Source organism: Salmo salar, chromosome 02 (assembly GCF_965601325.2).
Source record: "Salmo salar chromosome 02, fSalSal1, whole genome shotgun sequence".
Lineage (NCBI taxonomy): Eukaryota > Metazoa > Chordata > Actinopteri > Salmoniformes > Salmonidae > Salmo > Salmo salar.
This window is the reverse complement of record NC_138292.1, coordinates 85022651-85038314: the sequence shown is the minus strand read 5'-3', so window position 1 is coordinate 85038314 and position 15664 is coordinate 85022651. Positions and strand designations below refer to the sequence as shown.

Genomic DNA, 15664 nt, shown 5'->3' with positions numbered 1-15664 from the left:
ATTTCCAAAAAGCCATCAACATAAGATCTTTTTTTCATCTACTTTGCAAACAAAATCCAATGAGCGGGTGACGGTTTTTGTTGTTTTCATGTTGAATTCACTTTAGTTGACAACTCAAACAAATGTAAATAAAAACGAGATGTTCGACTGACGTCTGTGCCCAGTGGCCTGGTTTGAATTAGCAGCAGGTGTTTGATCAATATCCACCTTCATGATATGGATGAAGCCTGATTTGGAATGTCTGAGTAGTTCTATCTGATGTCATAATAACCCCTCTGAAAATCAAGTGATATTTGGAATGTCTGAGTAGTTATATATGATGTCATAATACACTCCTCTGATAATCAAGTGATATTTGGAATGTCTGAGTAGTTCTATCTGATGTCATAATACAGCCCTCTGATAATCAAGTGATATTTGGAATGTCTGAGTAGTTCTATATGATGTCATAATACACCCCTCTGATAATCAAGTGATATTTACGTGTGATGCATTGGCTCCATTGCTTACATTTAAAACCTGTTGGGGGTAGGGGGCAGTATTGACACGGCCGGATAATAAATTTACCAGATTTAATCTGGTTACTACTCCTGCCCAGTAACTAGAATATGCATATAATTATTGGCTTTGGATAGAAAACACCCTAAAGTTTCTAAAACTGTTTGAATGGTGTCTGTGAGTATAACAGAACTCATATGGCAGGCAAAAACCTGAGAAGATTCCTTACAGGAAGTGCCCTCTCTGACAAGATCTTGTTCTTCTTGTCTCTGTTTATTGAAGACTGAGGATCTTTGCTGTAACGTGACACTTCCTACGGCTCCCATAGGCTCTCAGAGCCCGGGAAAAAGCTGAATGATATCGAGGCAGCCCCAGGCTGAAACACATTTGCGCGTTTGGCAAGTGGCCGATCAGAGGACAATGGGATTAGGCGCGTGCACGAGTCGACCCCGTGCTTTATTTTCTTTCGTCTTTTTACCTAAACGCAGATTCCCGGTCGGAATATTATCGCTTTTTTACAAGAAAAATGGCATAAAAATTGATTTTAAACAGCGGTTGACATGCTTCGAAGTACGGTAATGGAATATTTCGAATTTTTTTGTCACGAAATGCGCCGTGCTCGTCACCCTTCTTTACCATTCGGATAGTGTCTTGAACACACGAACAAAACGCCGCTATTTGGATATAACAATGGATTATTTGGGACCAAACCAACATTTGTTATTGAAGTAGAAGTCCTGGAAGTGCATTCTGACGAAGAACACCAAAGGTAATAACATTTTTCTTATAGTAAATCTGACTTTGGTGAGTGCTAAACTTGCTGGGTGTCTAAATAGCTAGCCCTGTGATGCCGGGCTATCTACTGAGAATATTGCAAAATGTGCTTTCACCGAAAAGCTATTTTAAAATCGGACATATCGAGTGCATAGAGGATTTCTGTATCTATAATTCTTTAAAAAATTGTTATGCTTTTTGTGAACGTTTATCGTGAGTAATTTAGTACATTTTTTGTAAATTCACCGGAAGTTTGCGGGGGGTATGCTAGTTCTGAACGTCACATGCTAATGTAAAAAGCTGGTTTTTGATATAAATATGAACTTGATTGAACAAAACATGCATGTATTGTATAACATAATGTCCTAGGTGTGTCATCTGATGAAGATCATCAAAGGTTAGTGCTGCATTTAGCTGTCTTCTGGGTTTTTGTGACATTATATGCTAGCTTGAAAAATGGGTGTCTGATTATTTCTGGCTGGGTACTCTGCTGACATAATCTAATGTTTTGCTTTCGTTGTAAAGCCTTTTTGAAATCGGACAGTGTGGTTAGATTAACGAGAGTCTTGTCTTTAAAATGGTGTAAAATAGTCATATGTTTGAGAAATTGAAATAATAGCATTTCTAAGGTATTTGAATAACGCGCCACAGGATTCCACTGGCTGTTACGTAGGTGGGACGATTTCGTCCCGCCGACCCAAGATAAGTTGGTGACCCACTGATGATTTATGTTTATTTTTGTATAAATTTTTTGGGGGGTGGTAGATCAGCTTTAATATTGCAGATAGATTGAAGCTTCAATCAATGTAATTGTCTGCATCATTTCCAATCCCCCAAATATTTTAATATGTACAGTACCAGTCATTCCAGGGTTTTTCTTTATTTTTACTATTTTCTACATTGTAGAATAATAGTGAAGACTTCAAAACTATGAAATAACACACATGGAATCATGTATTAACCAAAGAAGTGTTTAACAAATCAAAATATATCTCAGATTCTTCAAAGTAGCCATCCTTTGCCTTGATTGACAGCTTTGCACGCTTTTGGCATTCTCTCAACCAGCTTCATGAGCTAGTCACCTGGAATGCATTTCAATTAAAAGTTAATTTGTGGAATTTCTTTCCTTCTTATAGCGTTTGAGCCAATCAGTTGTGTTGTGGCAAGGTAGGGGTGGTATACAGAAGATGGCCCTATTTGGTAAAAGACCAAGTCCGTATTATGGCAAGAACAGCTCAAATTAGCAAAGAGAAACAACAGTCCATCATTACTTTAAGACATAAAGGTCAGTCAATCCGGGAAATGTCAAGAACTTTGAAAGTTTCTTCAAGTGTAGTCGCAAAAACCATCAAGCGCTGTGATGATACTTTTTTGGTTACTTCATGATTCCATATGTGTTATTTCATAGTTTTGATGTCTTCACTATTATTCTACAATATAAAAAATAAAGAAAAACCCTTGATGTTTATTCAGTTGGGTGAAGATGACTGCTGCTTCTACTGCTGTGTGGCAGCATCTCGTTAATCTTTCATTAGTAACGTCACAGCCATGTTGTCAGGCTGTATTGTCCAAACTAGTGTAGTCACAGCCATGTTGTCAGGCTGTATCTTCCAAACTAGTGAAGTCACAGCCATGTTGTCAGGCTGTATCTTCCAAACTAGTGTAGTCACAGCCACGTTGTCAGGCTGTATTGTCCAAACTAGTGAAGTCCCATTTTACTTTCAGAACCATACATACTCTTGGTTAAAACAATTGTCAAGCCATTAGTGCCTTAGCCCATACACTGTGCTGTTCCTGCTCTGTGTGAATCAGCATTAAACCACCTTAGCCCATCACTGTGCTGTTCCTGCTCTGTGTGAATCAGCATTAAACCACCTTAGCCTATCACTGTGCTGGTCCTGCTCCATGTGAATCAGCATTAAACCACCTTAGCCCATCACTGTGCTATTCCATGTGAATCAGCATTAAACCACCTTAGCCCATCACTGTGCTATTCCATGTGAATCAGCATTAAACCACCTTAGCCCATCACTGTGCTGTTCCTGCTTCCATGTGAATCAGCATTAAACTCACCTTAGCCCATACACTGTGCTGTTCCTGCTCTGTGTGAATCAGCATTAAACCACCTTAGCCCATCACTGTGCTGTTCCTGCTCTGTGTGAATCAGCATTAAACCACCTTAGCCCATCACTGTGCTCTTCCATGTGAATCAGCATTAAACCACCTTAGCCCATCACTGTGCTGTTCCTGCTCTGTGTGAATCAGCATTAAACCACCTTAGCCCATCACTGTGCTGTTCCTGCTCTGTGTGAATCAGCATTAAACCACCTTAGCCCATCACTGTGCTGTTCCTGCTCTGTGTGAATCAGCATTAAACCACCTTAGCCCATCACTGTGCTGTTCCTGCTCTGTGTGAATCAGCATTAAACCACCTTAGCCCATCACTGTGCTGTTCCTGCTCTGTGTGAATCAGCATTAAACCACCTCACCTGGATCCTACCTGTCTGTCATCTGTGTCCTTTTCTTAAGCTAGGCGTCAGTTAAGAACAAATTCTTATATTCAATGGCGGCCTACCGGAACAGTGGGTTAACTGCCTTGTTCAGGGGCAGAACGACAGATTTTTACCTTGTCAGCTCGGGGATTTGAACTTGCAACCTTTCGATTACTGGGAGATGAACACATGAAGGAAACCCTCAACATATACAGTCCAACAGGTTCAAAAAGAGGAAGACACATTTCCTTATTTGGAGTTATTTGTAATGATAATGTTTGCCAGAAAAAAACGATGTAGTGAATCTTTTTATAAACTGCGTTACCCACTCCAGTCAGCAGATGGCGAAGTGAGTTTTTCAGGTGATGCTTCTCGCGTGACGTACGATGTAGTGGACACACGGGTTTCCACTAGTTACCACATCCACAAAGTCAAAATTGGCTATATCGAAAAATTCATGAAATCAAACATTTAATTTTTGGTGTTCATTTAGGTTCCGGCATAAGGTTAGCAATCTGGTTAGGGTTAAGGTTGAAATCAAATTTGAAGAAGATAAATTGTAGAAATGTTTGGGGTTACGACTTTGTGGTTGTGGTAACTAGTGACGACCGACTGCTTTGGACGCTTCTTCAACAACACCGCTCAACCACCTCGGTAGCTTGCTAACCGACAAGAAGTAGAAACATTGAAGCTCTGTACACCATGTTTGTGTAGCTACACAAATCCATCCCAGTGATTTAAACACAGTTCTGTTAAAGTATCTACTATTTCATTTAAACGTAATTTGCGTGTTAAATTTGCAAATGTGTTACCGAGCCTAGCACTAGGGTAGTCGCTAATGATAGCTAGCTAGCTAACATCCCTGACAATGAGCTCACAAAGCTACTCTCCTCCTGCTAATGAAGAGGTCTGCTGGACGGAGAAAGCAGCTCTGGGGATGAACATTGTTGTGAAAGAAGAAGTAGCGGAGGATATTACAGTGAAAGGAATGGAAGAAGCATTTCGAATTAAAAAGGAGGAAGAGGAGGCTATCACGTTGAAAGAAGAGGATGTTACAGTGAAAGGAGGGGAAATACCGTTTGTTGTGAAAGAGGAAGAGGGAATACAGGCTGTCACAGTGGAAGAGGTAGAAGCTTTCAGAATGAAAAAGGAGATGGCTTCCTCTATCACATTGAAAGAAGAGCCTTTTGGAGGGAAGGAGGAGTCCATAACATTGAAAGAAGAACCTTTTGGGGTGAAAGAAGAGGAGGAGACAGAAGATCCGATCAACACTGGTGAGTATTGTCTTAAAAAAACAGGGGGAAAACTATGGTTGCTGGTTTTAAATTGTAAAAAAAAATATATACATGTGTCGGTAGACTGAAAAGAGCATAACCAGTAGAAAACATTGACTTCAAGCATCAACTCCAATTTCATCCTGCCATTATAACATTCAATACACCCCACATACATGTCTGGGGTGCAGTCTTAAATAAGCTTTCAAAAACATGATTATTTTGTATTTATTTTGATCACAGCGTATTAAGACGTGTTTTTTTTTGTTTTAGTTTGTTGTTGTTGTTGTCATTATTGGGCTTATTCTATTGACCTCATAATTTTTTTTTACTTTTTTTAAAAGCTTATTTACTTATTTTCCTTTAGTTTGTATTTAGAGTTCGCTTGTCTATTGCTCTCAGAGGGAAGATCCTAGGATGAGTGATATGTCTGAAATCATGATGGTAGAGCGCAAGCTACACCCTTTGTTTTTACCGGTAGTCAAACTCTTCCCTTTTACAGATCCAAAAACGAGGCAATATGCAGTTTTCTGGCCCTCCCAGGGCTCTACAGTGGAGGAGGACATCAGAAAGGTACAGGATGTATCTACTGTGGTACCCGTGAATCCCAGACAGTTTGGTGGTGATGAGGATTCTATTCACTGCGACAACGAATGGGACGTGAAAGACAAGGATTGGTTTCCTAGCAACAGGCTGAAAGCAGAGTCGGCTCCAGAGTGCCACACCCCAGAGCAGAGGGGGTGTGGTGTGAGTACATCCCAGTCACAAAGTGTTTCTGGTTCTCAACAGTCCTTCCTTGGTTCCTGGACCTCCTTCTATTAATGCATTGGAGGAGAATATTTGAGGTTCATTCAAATACTGATATATGTGAATGTTTTTGGCAAATACAGGTGATTCTGATTGGACTTTCTCCTCTAATGCATTTATAGCAGGAGGTCCAGAGAATGAGGAACCAAGGAATCAAGGTAGGAGTGTTTCTGATCTGAGGTTCCTCATGGACTTTCTCCTTCAATGCATTTATAGTCCAGAGAAGGAGAGGAATCAAGGTAGGAGAGTGTTTCCCACCCTAAATTGATTGTTTATTTTTGTGGTTTCCAGGACATGTCTTTCCCTCTCCCAGGGTCCCCAGGTCGTGCCTCTCCCACTGCTGCCTTACTGTGGGGTCTGAAGAGGGTGTCTGTGCAGCTGGTCGACTGCAGGAAAACACCGGGTCTGAGTGGAACTGTGAGAGGAGAAGAAGAGGGAGATTCAGATTCAAGTAAGAACAGTGGTGTGTGGATTAGACTACAATCTGCTTCTGTTACAGTTCTGTGGTCAGTGTATTCACTGTTCTATAGCAGCTCATTAGTTCTGTACCTACTCAAAAGCTGCTTTTTGCAAAAGTGATTGTGCACTGATTGGTGTTAGTCAGGTGTTTCACTCGTGCTGGCTTGTCATTTCGCTAGTCAGGTGTTTCACCCGTGCTGGCTTGTCATCTCTCTAGTCAGGTGTTTCACCCATGCTGGCTTGTCATCTCTCTAGTCAGGTGTTTCACCCGTGCTGGCTTGTCATCTCTCTAGTCAGGTGTTTCACCCGTGCTGGCTTGTCATCTCTCTAGTCAGGTGTTTCACCCGTGCTGGCTTGCCATCTCTCTAGTCAGGTGTTTCACCCATGCTGGCTTGTCATCTCTCTAGTCAGGTGTTTCACCCGTGCTGGCTTGTCATCTCGCTAGTCGGAAGGCGTTTCACCCGTGCTGGCTTGTCATCTCGCTAGTCGGATGGCGTTTCACCCGTGCTGGCTTGTCATCTCGCTAGTCGGATGGCGTTTCACCCGTGCTGGCTTGTCATCTCGCTAGTCGGATGGCGTTTCACCCGTGCTGGCTTGTCATCTCGCTAGTCGGAAGGCATTTCACCCGTGCTGGCTTGTCATCTCGCTAGTCGGAAGGCGTTTCACCCGTGCTGGCTTGTCATCTCGCTAGTCGGATGGCGTTTCACCCGTGCTGGCTTGTCATCTCGCTAGTCGGAAGGCATTTCACCCGTGCTGGCTTGTCATCTCGCTAGTCGGAAGGCGTTTCACCCGTGCTGGCTTGTCATCTCGCTAGTCGGATGGCGTTTCACCCGTGCTGGCTTGTCATCTCGCTAGTCGGAAGGCGTTTCACCCGTGCTGGCTTGTCATCTCGCTAGTCGGATGGCGTTTCACCCGTGCTGGCTTGTCATCTCGCTAGTCGGAAGGCGTTTCACCCATGCTGGCTTGTCATCTCGCTAGTCGGAAGGCGTTTCACCCGTGCTGGCTTGTCATCTCGCTAGTCGGATGGCGTTTCACCCGTGCTGGCTTGTCATCTCGCTAGTCGGAAGGCGTTTCACCCGTGCTGGCTTGTCATCTTGCTAGTCGGAAGGCGTTTCACCCGTGCTGGCTTGTCATCTTGCTAGTCAGAAGGCGTTTCACCCGTGCTGGTCTAGGTGATACTTAAGACCTGCTGGTCTGTTCATCAGTTGGCATGAGAGATGTTGAGAGAGTAATGACTTTTGTTGGCTCTCCCTGTTTAAGTTCTGAAACCTTTTATCCGTCTTCCCTGTTTCGTATAGCTCTGCTTTCTGTTTACTCCCTATCTTAAGTTGGTGGGGGCTTGTCTTTTCGTTTGGCTCTCCTCAGTGGGCATCCATGGTGGGAATTGTTTAGGGCACATTTTCTAGTTGCATGTCAACTTTCATGGATGTCTTTCAGAACCCCTTCTACAACCCCACCTCTTTGGTTTTGGTTGTCCCAGTGAGTTTCTTTGTTAGTTCCCTTGTTTGGGAGAGGCATTTTTAGTTTGTCTTGTGGGAAGGTAACAATGTCTATACCACATGTGGATAAGAATCAATTAAAAATTATAATTATAACCAGAAATACTTATTTAAAATCAGGGAACTTTAAAATGGGAATTAGGATAATTAACATAGCAGGTTAGTAGAATTAGGTTAAGGTTAGGATAATTAACGTGGCAGGTTAGGATAATTAACGTGGCAGGTTAGTAGAATTAGGTTAGGGTTAGCTAAAATGCTAAAGCTGTCCCGATGCGACTCGGACAAATCTAGCTAAAAGTAAAAAAAAACAATGTCTATTTACCACCACAGACCGATGCTGGAACTAAGACTGCACTCAACAAACTGTATAGGGTCATAAGAAAACAGGAAAAAGCTAATTCAGAGGCGGCGCTCCTAGTGGCCGGGGACTTTAATGTAGGGAAACTTAAATCCGTTTCACCTAATTTCTACCAGCATGTTAAATGTGCAACCAGAGGGAAAAAACTCTAGACCACCTTTACACCACACAGAACGCACGGTGACTGGTGGTGCAGTTGCACGAGATGTCTACCTCTACCAACAGACAGTGAATGTCTCGGCTGTCGACAATGGGACCAGTTTATTACGATAATGGAGGAGGTAGAATATCAGACTGACGATGCAGCAGAACATCTAGGTCAAGGCCAACGACGGGTCCTCACCCTGGAGTGGATGCTGAGGGGAGAACATTTAGGTCAAGGCCAACGACGGGTCCTCACCCTGGAGTGGATGCTGAGGGGAGAACATCTAGGTCAAGGCCAACGACCGGTCCTCACCCTGGAGTGGATGCTGAGGGGAGAACATCTAGGTCAAGGCCAACGACCGGTCCTCACCCTGGAGTGGATGCTGAGGGGAGAACATCTAGGTCAAGGCCAACGACCGGTCCTCACCCTGGAGTGGATGCTGAGGGGAGAACATCTAGGTCAAGGCCAACGACCGGTCCTCACCCTGGAGTGGATGCTGAGGGGAGAACATCTAGGTCAAGGCCAACGACCGGTCCTCACCCTGGAGTGGATGCTGAGGGGAGAACATCTAGGTCAAGGCCAACGATGGGTCATCCCAGCTTTTGGTGGCAGCAGTTATATCTAACTAGCCTGACCACAACAGCAGCTACATTGGATTCCAGGAAGCTGAGGCTCATACCGTCTTATACAAATAACATTTTCAAGAAATAACATTGTAGTTAAAAAAAATATGAACAATTGAATGTTATTATAAAACATAAAACAACAATTACACAGTTACTAAGCAATTCACAGTGTCACACAGCATTAGTTAGACCAGGGATTTACAAACATGTACCTAGAGAGCAACCATCTGGTAGATTTTGACTCCAACAGCTGGGCTTGATTAGGGTTGGATTGAGAACCTACAGGACGGCAGATCTCTAGGTACAATGTTTGAGAACTGTGGGGTTTATGTAAAACGCAGGGAAGATCCCAATTGCATAGTCTTTGTGTCCTCTCTCCTCCTCAAAACGCATTGGATGAGAAATCCAGAGGACCTCCATCTCTCATCCAATGTGTGTTTTGAGAAGGAGATGAGCAGAGGCGACGTGAGGAGTATGCAATTGAGATCTTCCCACAGAATCCTCCTCATTGCTCCATGTGCTGGCTCAGACCTGGGAGGCACCCCAGTTCCAGAACTTCACCAGGTTGTAAAACAAGCCTCACTGGGCGCCAGATGAATCGAATCCCCTCATTGAACAGAACAGGTGTTCCCATTTAAGGCGATGATGTCATAATGGGAGGACTGTCGGTCATTGCGACTGTACCCATTGGAGCAAAGCAGGAAGTAAAAGCAGGAAGTGTTCCCATCAGTCTGTGCTGTGATTTGTTGAATCAACTCAACTGACATTACAAAAAATACATTCCATTTCAAGAGCCACATCTGTTAGCATCATTTGAATGAACATTCTACATTACCATGGAAATGATTGTATCACGTACGGCAAGAGGTACCGATGTGTGAAGTCTGGAACCAAAAGGACCCTGAACAGCTTCTACCCCCAAGCCATAAGACTGCTAAATAATTAACCAGATGGCTACCTGGACTATCTGCATTAACTTTGACTCACATCACACACACTGCTGTTATTGTTTATTATCTGTCACTTTATTCCTAGTTATATGTACATATCTACCTCCATTACCTAGTACCCCTACACATCAACTCAGTACTGGTACTCTGTGTATACAGCCATGTTATTACCTAGTACCCCTACACATCAACTCAGTACTGGTACTCTGTGTATACAGCCATGTTATTACCTAGTACCCCTACACATCAACTCAGTACTGTTACCCCTGTGTTTACAGCCATGTTATTACCTAGTACCCCTACACATCAACTCAGTACTGGTACTCTGTGTATACAGCCATATTATTACCTAGTACCCCTACACATCAACTCAGTACTGTTACCCCTGTGTGTACAGCCATGTTATTACCTAGTACCCCTACACATCAACTCAGTACTGGTACTCTGTGTATACAGCCATGTTATTACCTAGTACCCCTACACATCAACTCAGTACTGGTACTCTGTGTATACAGCCATGTTATTGTTACTTATTGTGTATTTATTATTACGTGTTTTACTTCTCTATTTTCTTTCTCTTCTCATTGTTGGGAAGGGCCTGAAAGGAAGCATTTCAATGTTAATCTACACCTGTTGTTTATGAAGCATGTGTTCTAGACAGTCAGGAACTGAATTCGGGTCAGGAACTGAATTCGGGTAAAACAAAATGCATGGTATTTTCAAATGCCAGGCATGTTACTAATCATGTCATTGCTATGATTAGCGGAAGGGCAAGTCAGGACAAGTCAGTGTACAAATATTTGGGTGTGTGGGTTAACTGCCTTGTTCAGGGGCAGAACGACAGATTTTTACCTTGGGGATTCGATCTAGCAACCTTTCGGTTACTGGCCCAACGCTCTAACCACTAGGCTACCTGCGCCCCAAAATGCTCTGTTCATGTGGAGAACTTGATAAGGAAGCTCAAGCTGAGAATAGGTTTTTATTACCGGCATAAGGCTTGTTTTTCTCTGGAGGCCAGGAAGGAGCTGGTACGATGGACATTACTGGTGGTTTTAGATTTTAGTGATGTTATATATATGCAGACCTCAACCACTACCCTAAGAGCACTTGATTCAGTGTATCATGTGGCCCTCAGGTTCATTACAAATCAAAAACGTCTAACACATCATTGTGATCTCTACAGCGCTGTTGGCTGGTCCTCATTGACCTTGCATAGGCTTTAACACTGGTATACACTGATTTATAAGGCCATACGTGGTAAAATGTCATTTTAACGCTGTTCTTTTTTTAATCAGGCTGGTTATTAAATATCAATTACGGTCCCATTCTCATTTGCTTTTAACAGTACCAAGATTTAGGACAGGTCATGGGAGAAATAGTTTGTTGCTCAGCTCCGTGGTCCTGGAATTCTCTCCTGAACATTTTAAAATGTGATGATCTAGTCTCGTTGGTGGAGTTTAAACACTTGATCGATGTAAATATCATAGAAGAGTGTAACTGTCTTTAGGACCGCTGTTTTTATAGTCAAGACATTTGTGTTTTTTTACATAATATGTAATTGTTGTACTGTATGTGTGTCTATAGTTTTGTTTTATGTTGTGTTAGTGTATGTAAGTTGTTTTGTCTGAAACTTTGTTCCCTTTGCTGCTGTTGGACCGGGTCTCTCTTGAAAAAGAGATGTTATCTCAATGAGAAAAACCTGTATAAATAAAGGTTAAATAAAAAATATATCAAACAATTCTAAACAATACACACATCTAAAGTACAAAAATGTAATTAAGAGATATACATACTCAAACAATGTACCTAAAAACTGTCTGTGATACTGACAAACAGCCAGGCACGTGTTGTAAAGGACCCAGAAGTGTTTGTGGGTCAACCTCCCCTTTAAGCAGGATTCCGGGACAAGAAATATTTGCAGAATCCATGCAAAAACAAGTGCAGTATTTATAATCGAACTTATGTTTTTTTTAATCAAAAACAACAAACCGAGTAGCCAAGTGTTTCCTGCATTCAGAAAATATACTCTGGAGTTGCTTACCAAGACGACATTGTATCTTCCTGAGTTGCCTAGTTACAGTTTTGACTTAAATCATATTGAAAATCTGTGGTAAGACTTTAAAATGGCTGTCTAGCAATGATCACCAACCAACTTGACAGACGGACCCTGAAAGACTCATAGCTGTAATCGCTGCCAAAGGTGATTCTAACATGTAATGACTCAGGGGTAGGAAAAATTATGTAAATGAGATATTTCTGTATATCATTATCAATCAATATGCAAAAATGTCTAAAAACATGTTTTCACTTTGTCATTATGGGGTATTGTGATGTTATTATGGGGTATTGTGGGGGCATTATGGGGTATTGTGATGTCATTATGGGGTATCGTGTGTAGATGAATTAGAAGGTTTTATTTAATCAATTTTGTATTCAGGCTGTTACACAACAAAATGTGGAATAAGTCAAGGGGTATGAATACTCTCTGAAGGCACTGTACATACCCAGCGTCAGATGAACTCGTGGATATAATTTGTATGTCTCTGCCGTACAGTATGAAGGAAGTTAGAGGTAGTTTCACTAGCCAATACTAACTAGCATCCGCTAGCATACCTGTAGACTTACAGTCATTGCGCTAACACGTTGCCAGAATCTCGCAGTGTCCCTTTAAAGCTACAATGTAAGATGTGTTTACCAACAAAGTGTGGGTCACCAACAAAACAGTATTACCAATGGATCAAATGCAGCTTATGACATTGATTTAAATACAGTAGTCCTCAAAATCTATGATTATAGTGCTCTGCTATAAGACTTTTTTAAAATTATGAATTGAACTGGCCTCAGGTTATTGAGGGATGTGATTAGGATTCAACCTTATAGGAAGACAGTTGTATCATGTGGAGGTTTCATTCAGGTCTCTCTTTTAAATACACATTCTATTTTTCTTTGGCAGGTGAAAGACCAGACTCAGAGGAACCAGACCCAGAGACGTCCAAACCAGGAAGACAACACCACTGCTCCCAGTGTGGAAAGAGTTTTACCCGGTTAGGGTCCTTGAAAAGGCATGAAGGAATACACGCAGGAGAGGAGACTTACCATTGCTCCCAGTGTGGAAAGAGTTTTACCAGGTTATTTAGCCTGAAAAGACATGAGATGATACACACAGGAGAAAAGCCTTTCCACTGCTCCCAGTGTGGAAAAAGTTTTACCCGGTTATGGCACCTTCAAATGGATGAGAGAAGGCACAGAGGAGAGAGGCCTTTCCGCTGCTCCGATTGTGGAAAGAGTTTTACCCAATTAGGGAGCCTGAAAGAACATGAGAGAATGCACACAGGAGAAAAGCCCTTCAACTGTTCACTTTGTGGAAAGCGTTTTACCCATTTAGGGAGCCTGAAAGGACATGAGAGCATGCATAGAGGAGAAAAGCCCTTCCACTGCTCACATTGTGGAAAGAGTTTTACCCGGTTGGGGCACCTGAAAACACATGAGAGAATTCACACAGGAGAAAAGCCCTTCCACTGCTCCCTGTGTGGAAAGAGTTTTACTCAGTTAGGGGGCCTGACAAAACATAAGATATTACACAAAGGGGAGAAGCATTTCCACTGCTCCCTGTGTGGAAAGAGTTTTATCCAGTTATGGGGCCTGAAAACACATGAGTGGACACACATAAAAGAGAAGCCTCACCCCTGTTCCCAGTGTGGAAAGAGTTTCACACAGTCAAGATACCTGAAAAAACATGAGCTGACACACTCCGCAGAGAAGCTTTGAAAGAATCCACATGGCAGAGATATATATATTGGAAAGATATTTACCTAGTTAGGGAACCTGAAAGACCACGAGGTAAGAGACACAGGGAAAATGCCTTACCACTGCTCTCAGTGTGGAAAGAGATATTTAACATAAATACATCAGTTAATTAATGAGTTAACACATACAGTGCTCACACACTTGTCTCATACTTTTGACTGACTATATTTGTTTATGCCACATCAAATCAAATTGTACAAAGTGAACTCAATGTTTTTTAACATGAATTAAACATGGAGTGAGTATGTCTGTTTCAATATAGAGTAGGTCAGTTGTAATGCTTTTTAATTAAATTATAACTTTTTAGAACTCTGGCTTTGTGTATTTTTTCTGTGTGTTAGTCAAGTGCTATTTAAATGTTACATATACAATGCAAACATAAGAAATATATATGTGAAAAAAATAAACAAATGTTCAGACTGAGAAAAACGTACAATTCTTATTCTAACAGTATTTATCCATAATGTACATATTAATATTGAGAGGGGTTGTCACGTCCTGACCAGCAGAGGGAGTAATTGTATTAGTTTTGGTCAGGACGTGGCAGAGGTTTTGTGTTGTGTATAGGTTGGGTGCTGGACTCTCAATTGGAGGCAGGTGTTTCTAGTTGCCTCTGATTGGGAGTCCTATAAACAGGGGTGTGTTTTTCTTTGTGTTTGTGGGTAGTTGTTTTTGTACTGCGTTATGTTAGCCTGCAAAACTGTTCCTGTCATCGTGAGTATTGTTTATTGATTTTCCCTGTGGATGCTTTGCGTGTTTTTATAAAAAAAATATGAGTATCCACATTCCCGCTGCGCCTTGGTCTTCTCTCCACTACGACACACGTGACAGAACTACCCACCATACCAGGACCAAGCAGCGGAGGAATTCTGGCGAGGACTGGGGAATACGGCGGGTAAGGGAGAGGGAGCCCCAAGATTTTTTTGGGGGGGGGGCACAAGGGCTGTTTGGCGGGGGGAGATTGGAGACCCAGGCCAGCTCCCCGTACCCTTTTTGGACATAAACAGACTGGACAGGTCCCGTGCTTTGGGGTAGGTGCTGTGGTAAGGCCTGGTATTTTCAGGCCGATATGCGCAGTACCAGCGCCCCGCATGTGCCAGGGGAGAGTGAGCATCGAGCCTGAAGGGGTGATGCCAACCCTGCGCTCGAGACCGCCAGTGCGCCTCTACGGTCCAGTATTCCCCGCTACACGCACTAGCCTTGAGGTGCGTGTCTCCAGGCTGGCACGTCCTGTACCAGCCCCACGCATCAGGCATCTAGTGCGTCAGCCCAGCCTCGCCAGTCTGGGGCCGCCAGAGCTGCCCGCCAGTCAGGAGTCGCCAGAGCCACCTGCCAGTCAGGAGTCGCCAGAGCTGCCCGCCAGTCAGGAGTCGCCAGAGCGGCCCGCCAGTCAGGAGTCGCCAGAGCGGCCCGCCAGTCAGGAGTCGCCAGAGCGGCCCGCCAGTCAGGGGTCGCCAGAGCGGCCCGCCAGTCAGGAGTCGCCAGAGCGGCCCGCCAGTCAGGAGTCGCCAGAGCGGCCCGCCAGTCAGGGGTCGCCAGAGCGGCCCGCCAGTCAGGAGTCGCCAGAGCTGCCCGCCAGTCAGGAGTCGCCAGAGCGGCCCGCCAGTCAGGAGTCGCCAGAGCGGCCCGCCAGTCAGGAGTCGCCAGAGCGGCCCGCCAGTCAGGAGTCGCCAGAGCGGCCCGCCAGTCAGGAGTCGCCAGAGCTGCCCGCCAGTCAGGAGTCGCCAGAGCGGCCCGCCAGTCAGGAGTCGCCAGAGCGGCCCGCCAGTCAGGAGTCGCCAGAGCTGCCCGCCAGTCAGGAGTCGCCAGAGCGGCCCGCCAGTCAGGAGTCGCCAGAGCGGCCCGCCAGTCAGGAGTCGCCAGAGCGGCCCGCCAGTCAGGAGCCGCCAGAGCGGCCCGTCTGCCCGGAGATGCCAGAGCGGCCCGTCTGCCCGGATCAGCCAGAGCGGCCCGTCTGCCCGGATCAGCCAGAGCG

General features: G+C 44.0%; 1 protein-coding gene across 1 annotated transcript; it reads left to right on the top strand.

Moving 5' to 3' along the window:
- The first annotated feature begins 4185 nt into the window (after positions 1-4185).
- Positions 4186-14027, top strand: LOC106596783 (uncharacterized). Its single transcript, XM_082967808.1, has 4 exons — positions 4186-5038; positions 5541-5785; positions 6137-6296; positions 12836-14027. Exons 1-4 carry the CDS (start codon positions 4633-4635, stop codon positions 13648-13650), a joined length of 1626 nt encoding a protein of 541 aa, XP_082823934.1. The 5' UTR covers positions 4186-4632; the 3' UTR covers positions 13651-14027.
- The last annotated feature ends 1637 nt before the right edge of the window (positions 14028-15664 follow it).

Bases quoted from the DNA above. Each gene is read 5' to 3' on its own strand.
- LOC106596783 (XM_082967808.1), top strand. From the start codon at position 4,633: ATGAGCTCACAAAGCTACTCTCCTCCTGCTAATGAAGAGGTCTGCTGG. The intron at 5,039-5,540 runs GTGAGTATTGTC...TCCCTTTTACAG, and splicing joins AGAAGATCCGATCAACACTG to ATCCAAAAACGAGGCAATAT. The intron at 6,297-12,835 runs GTAAGAACAGTG...TTTCTTTGGCAG, and splicing joins AGAGGGAGATTCAGATTCAA to GTGAAAGACCAGACTCAGAG.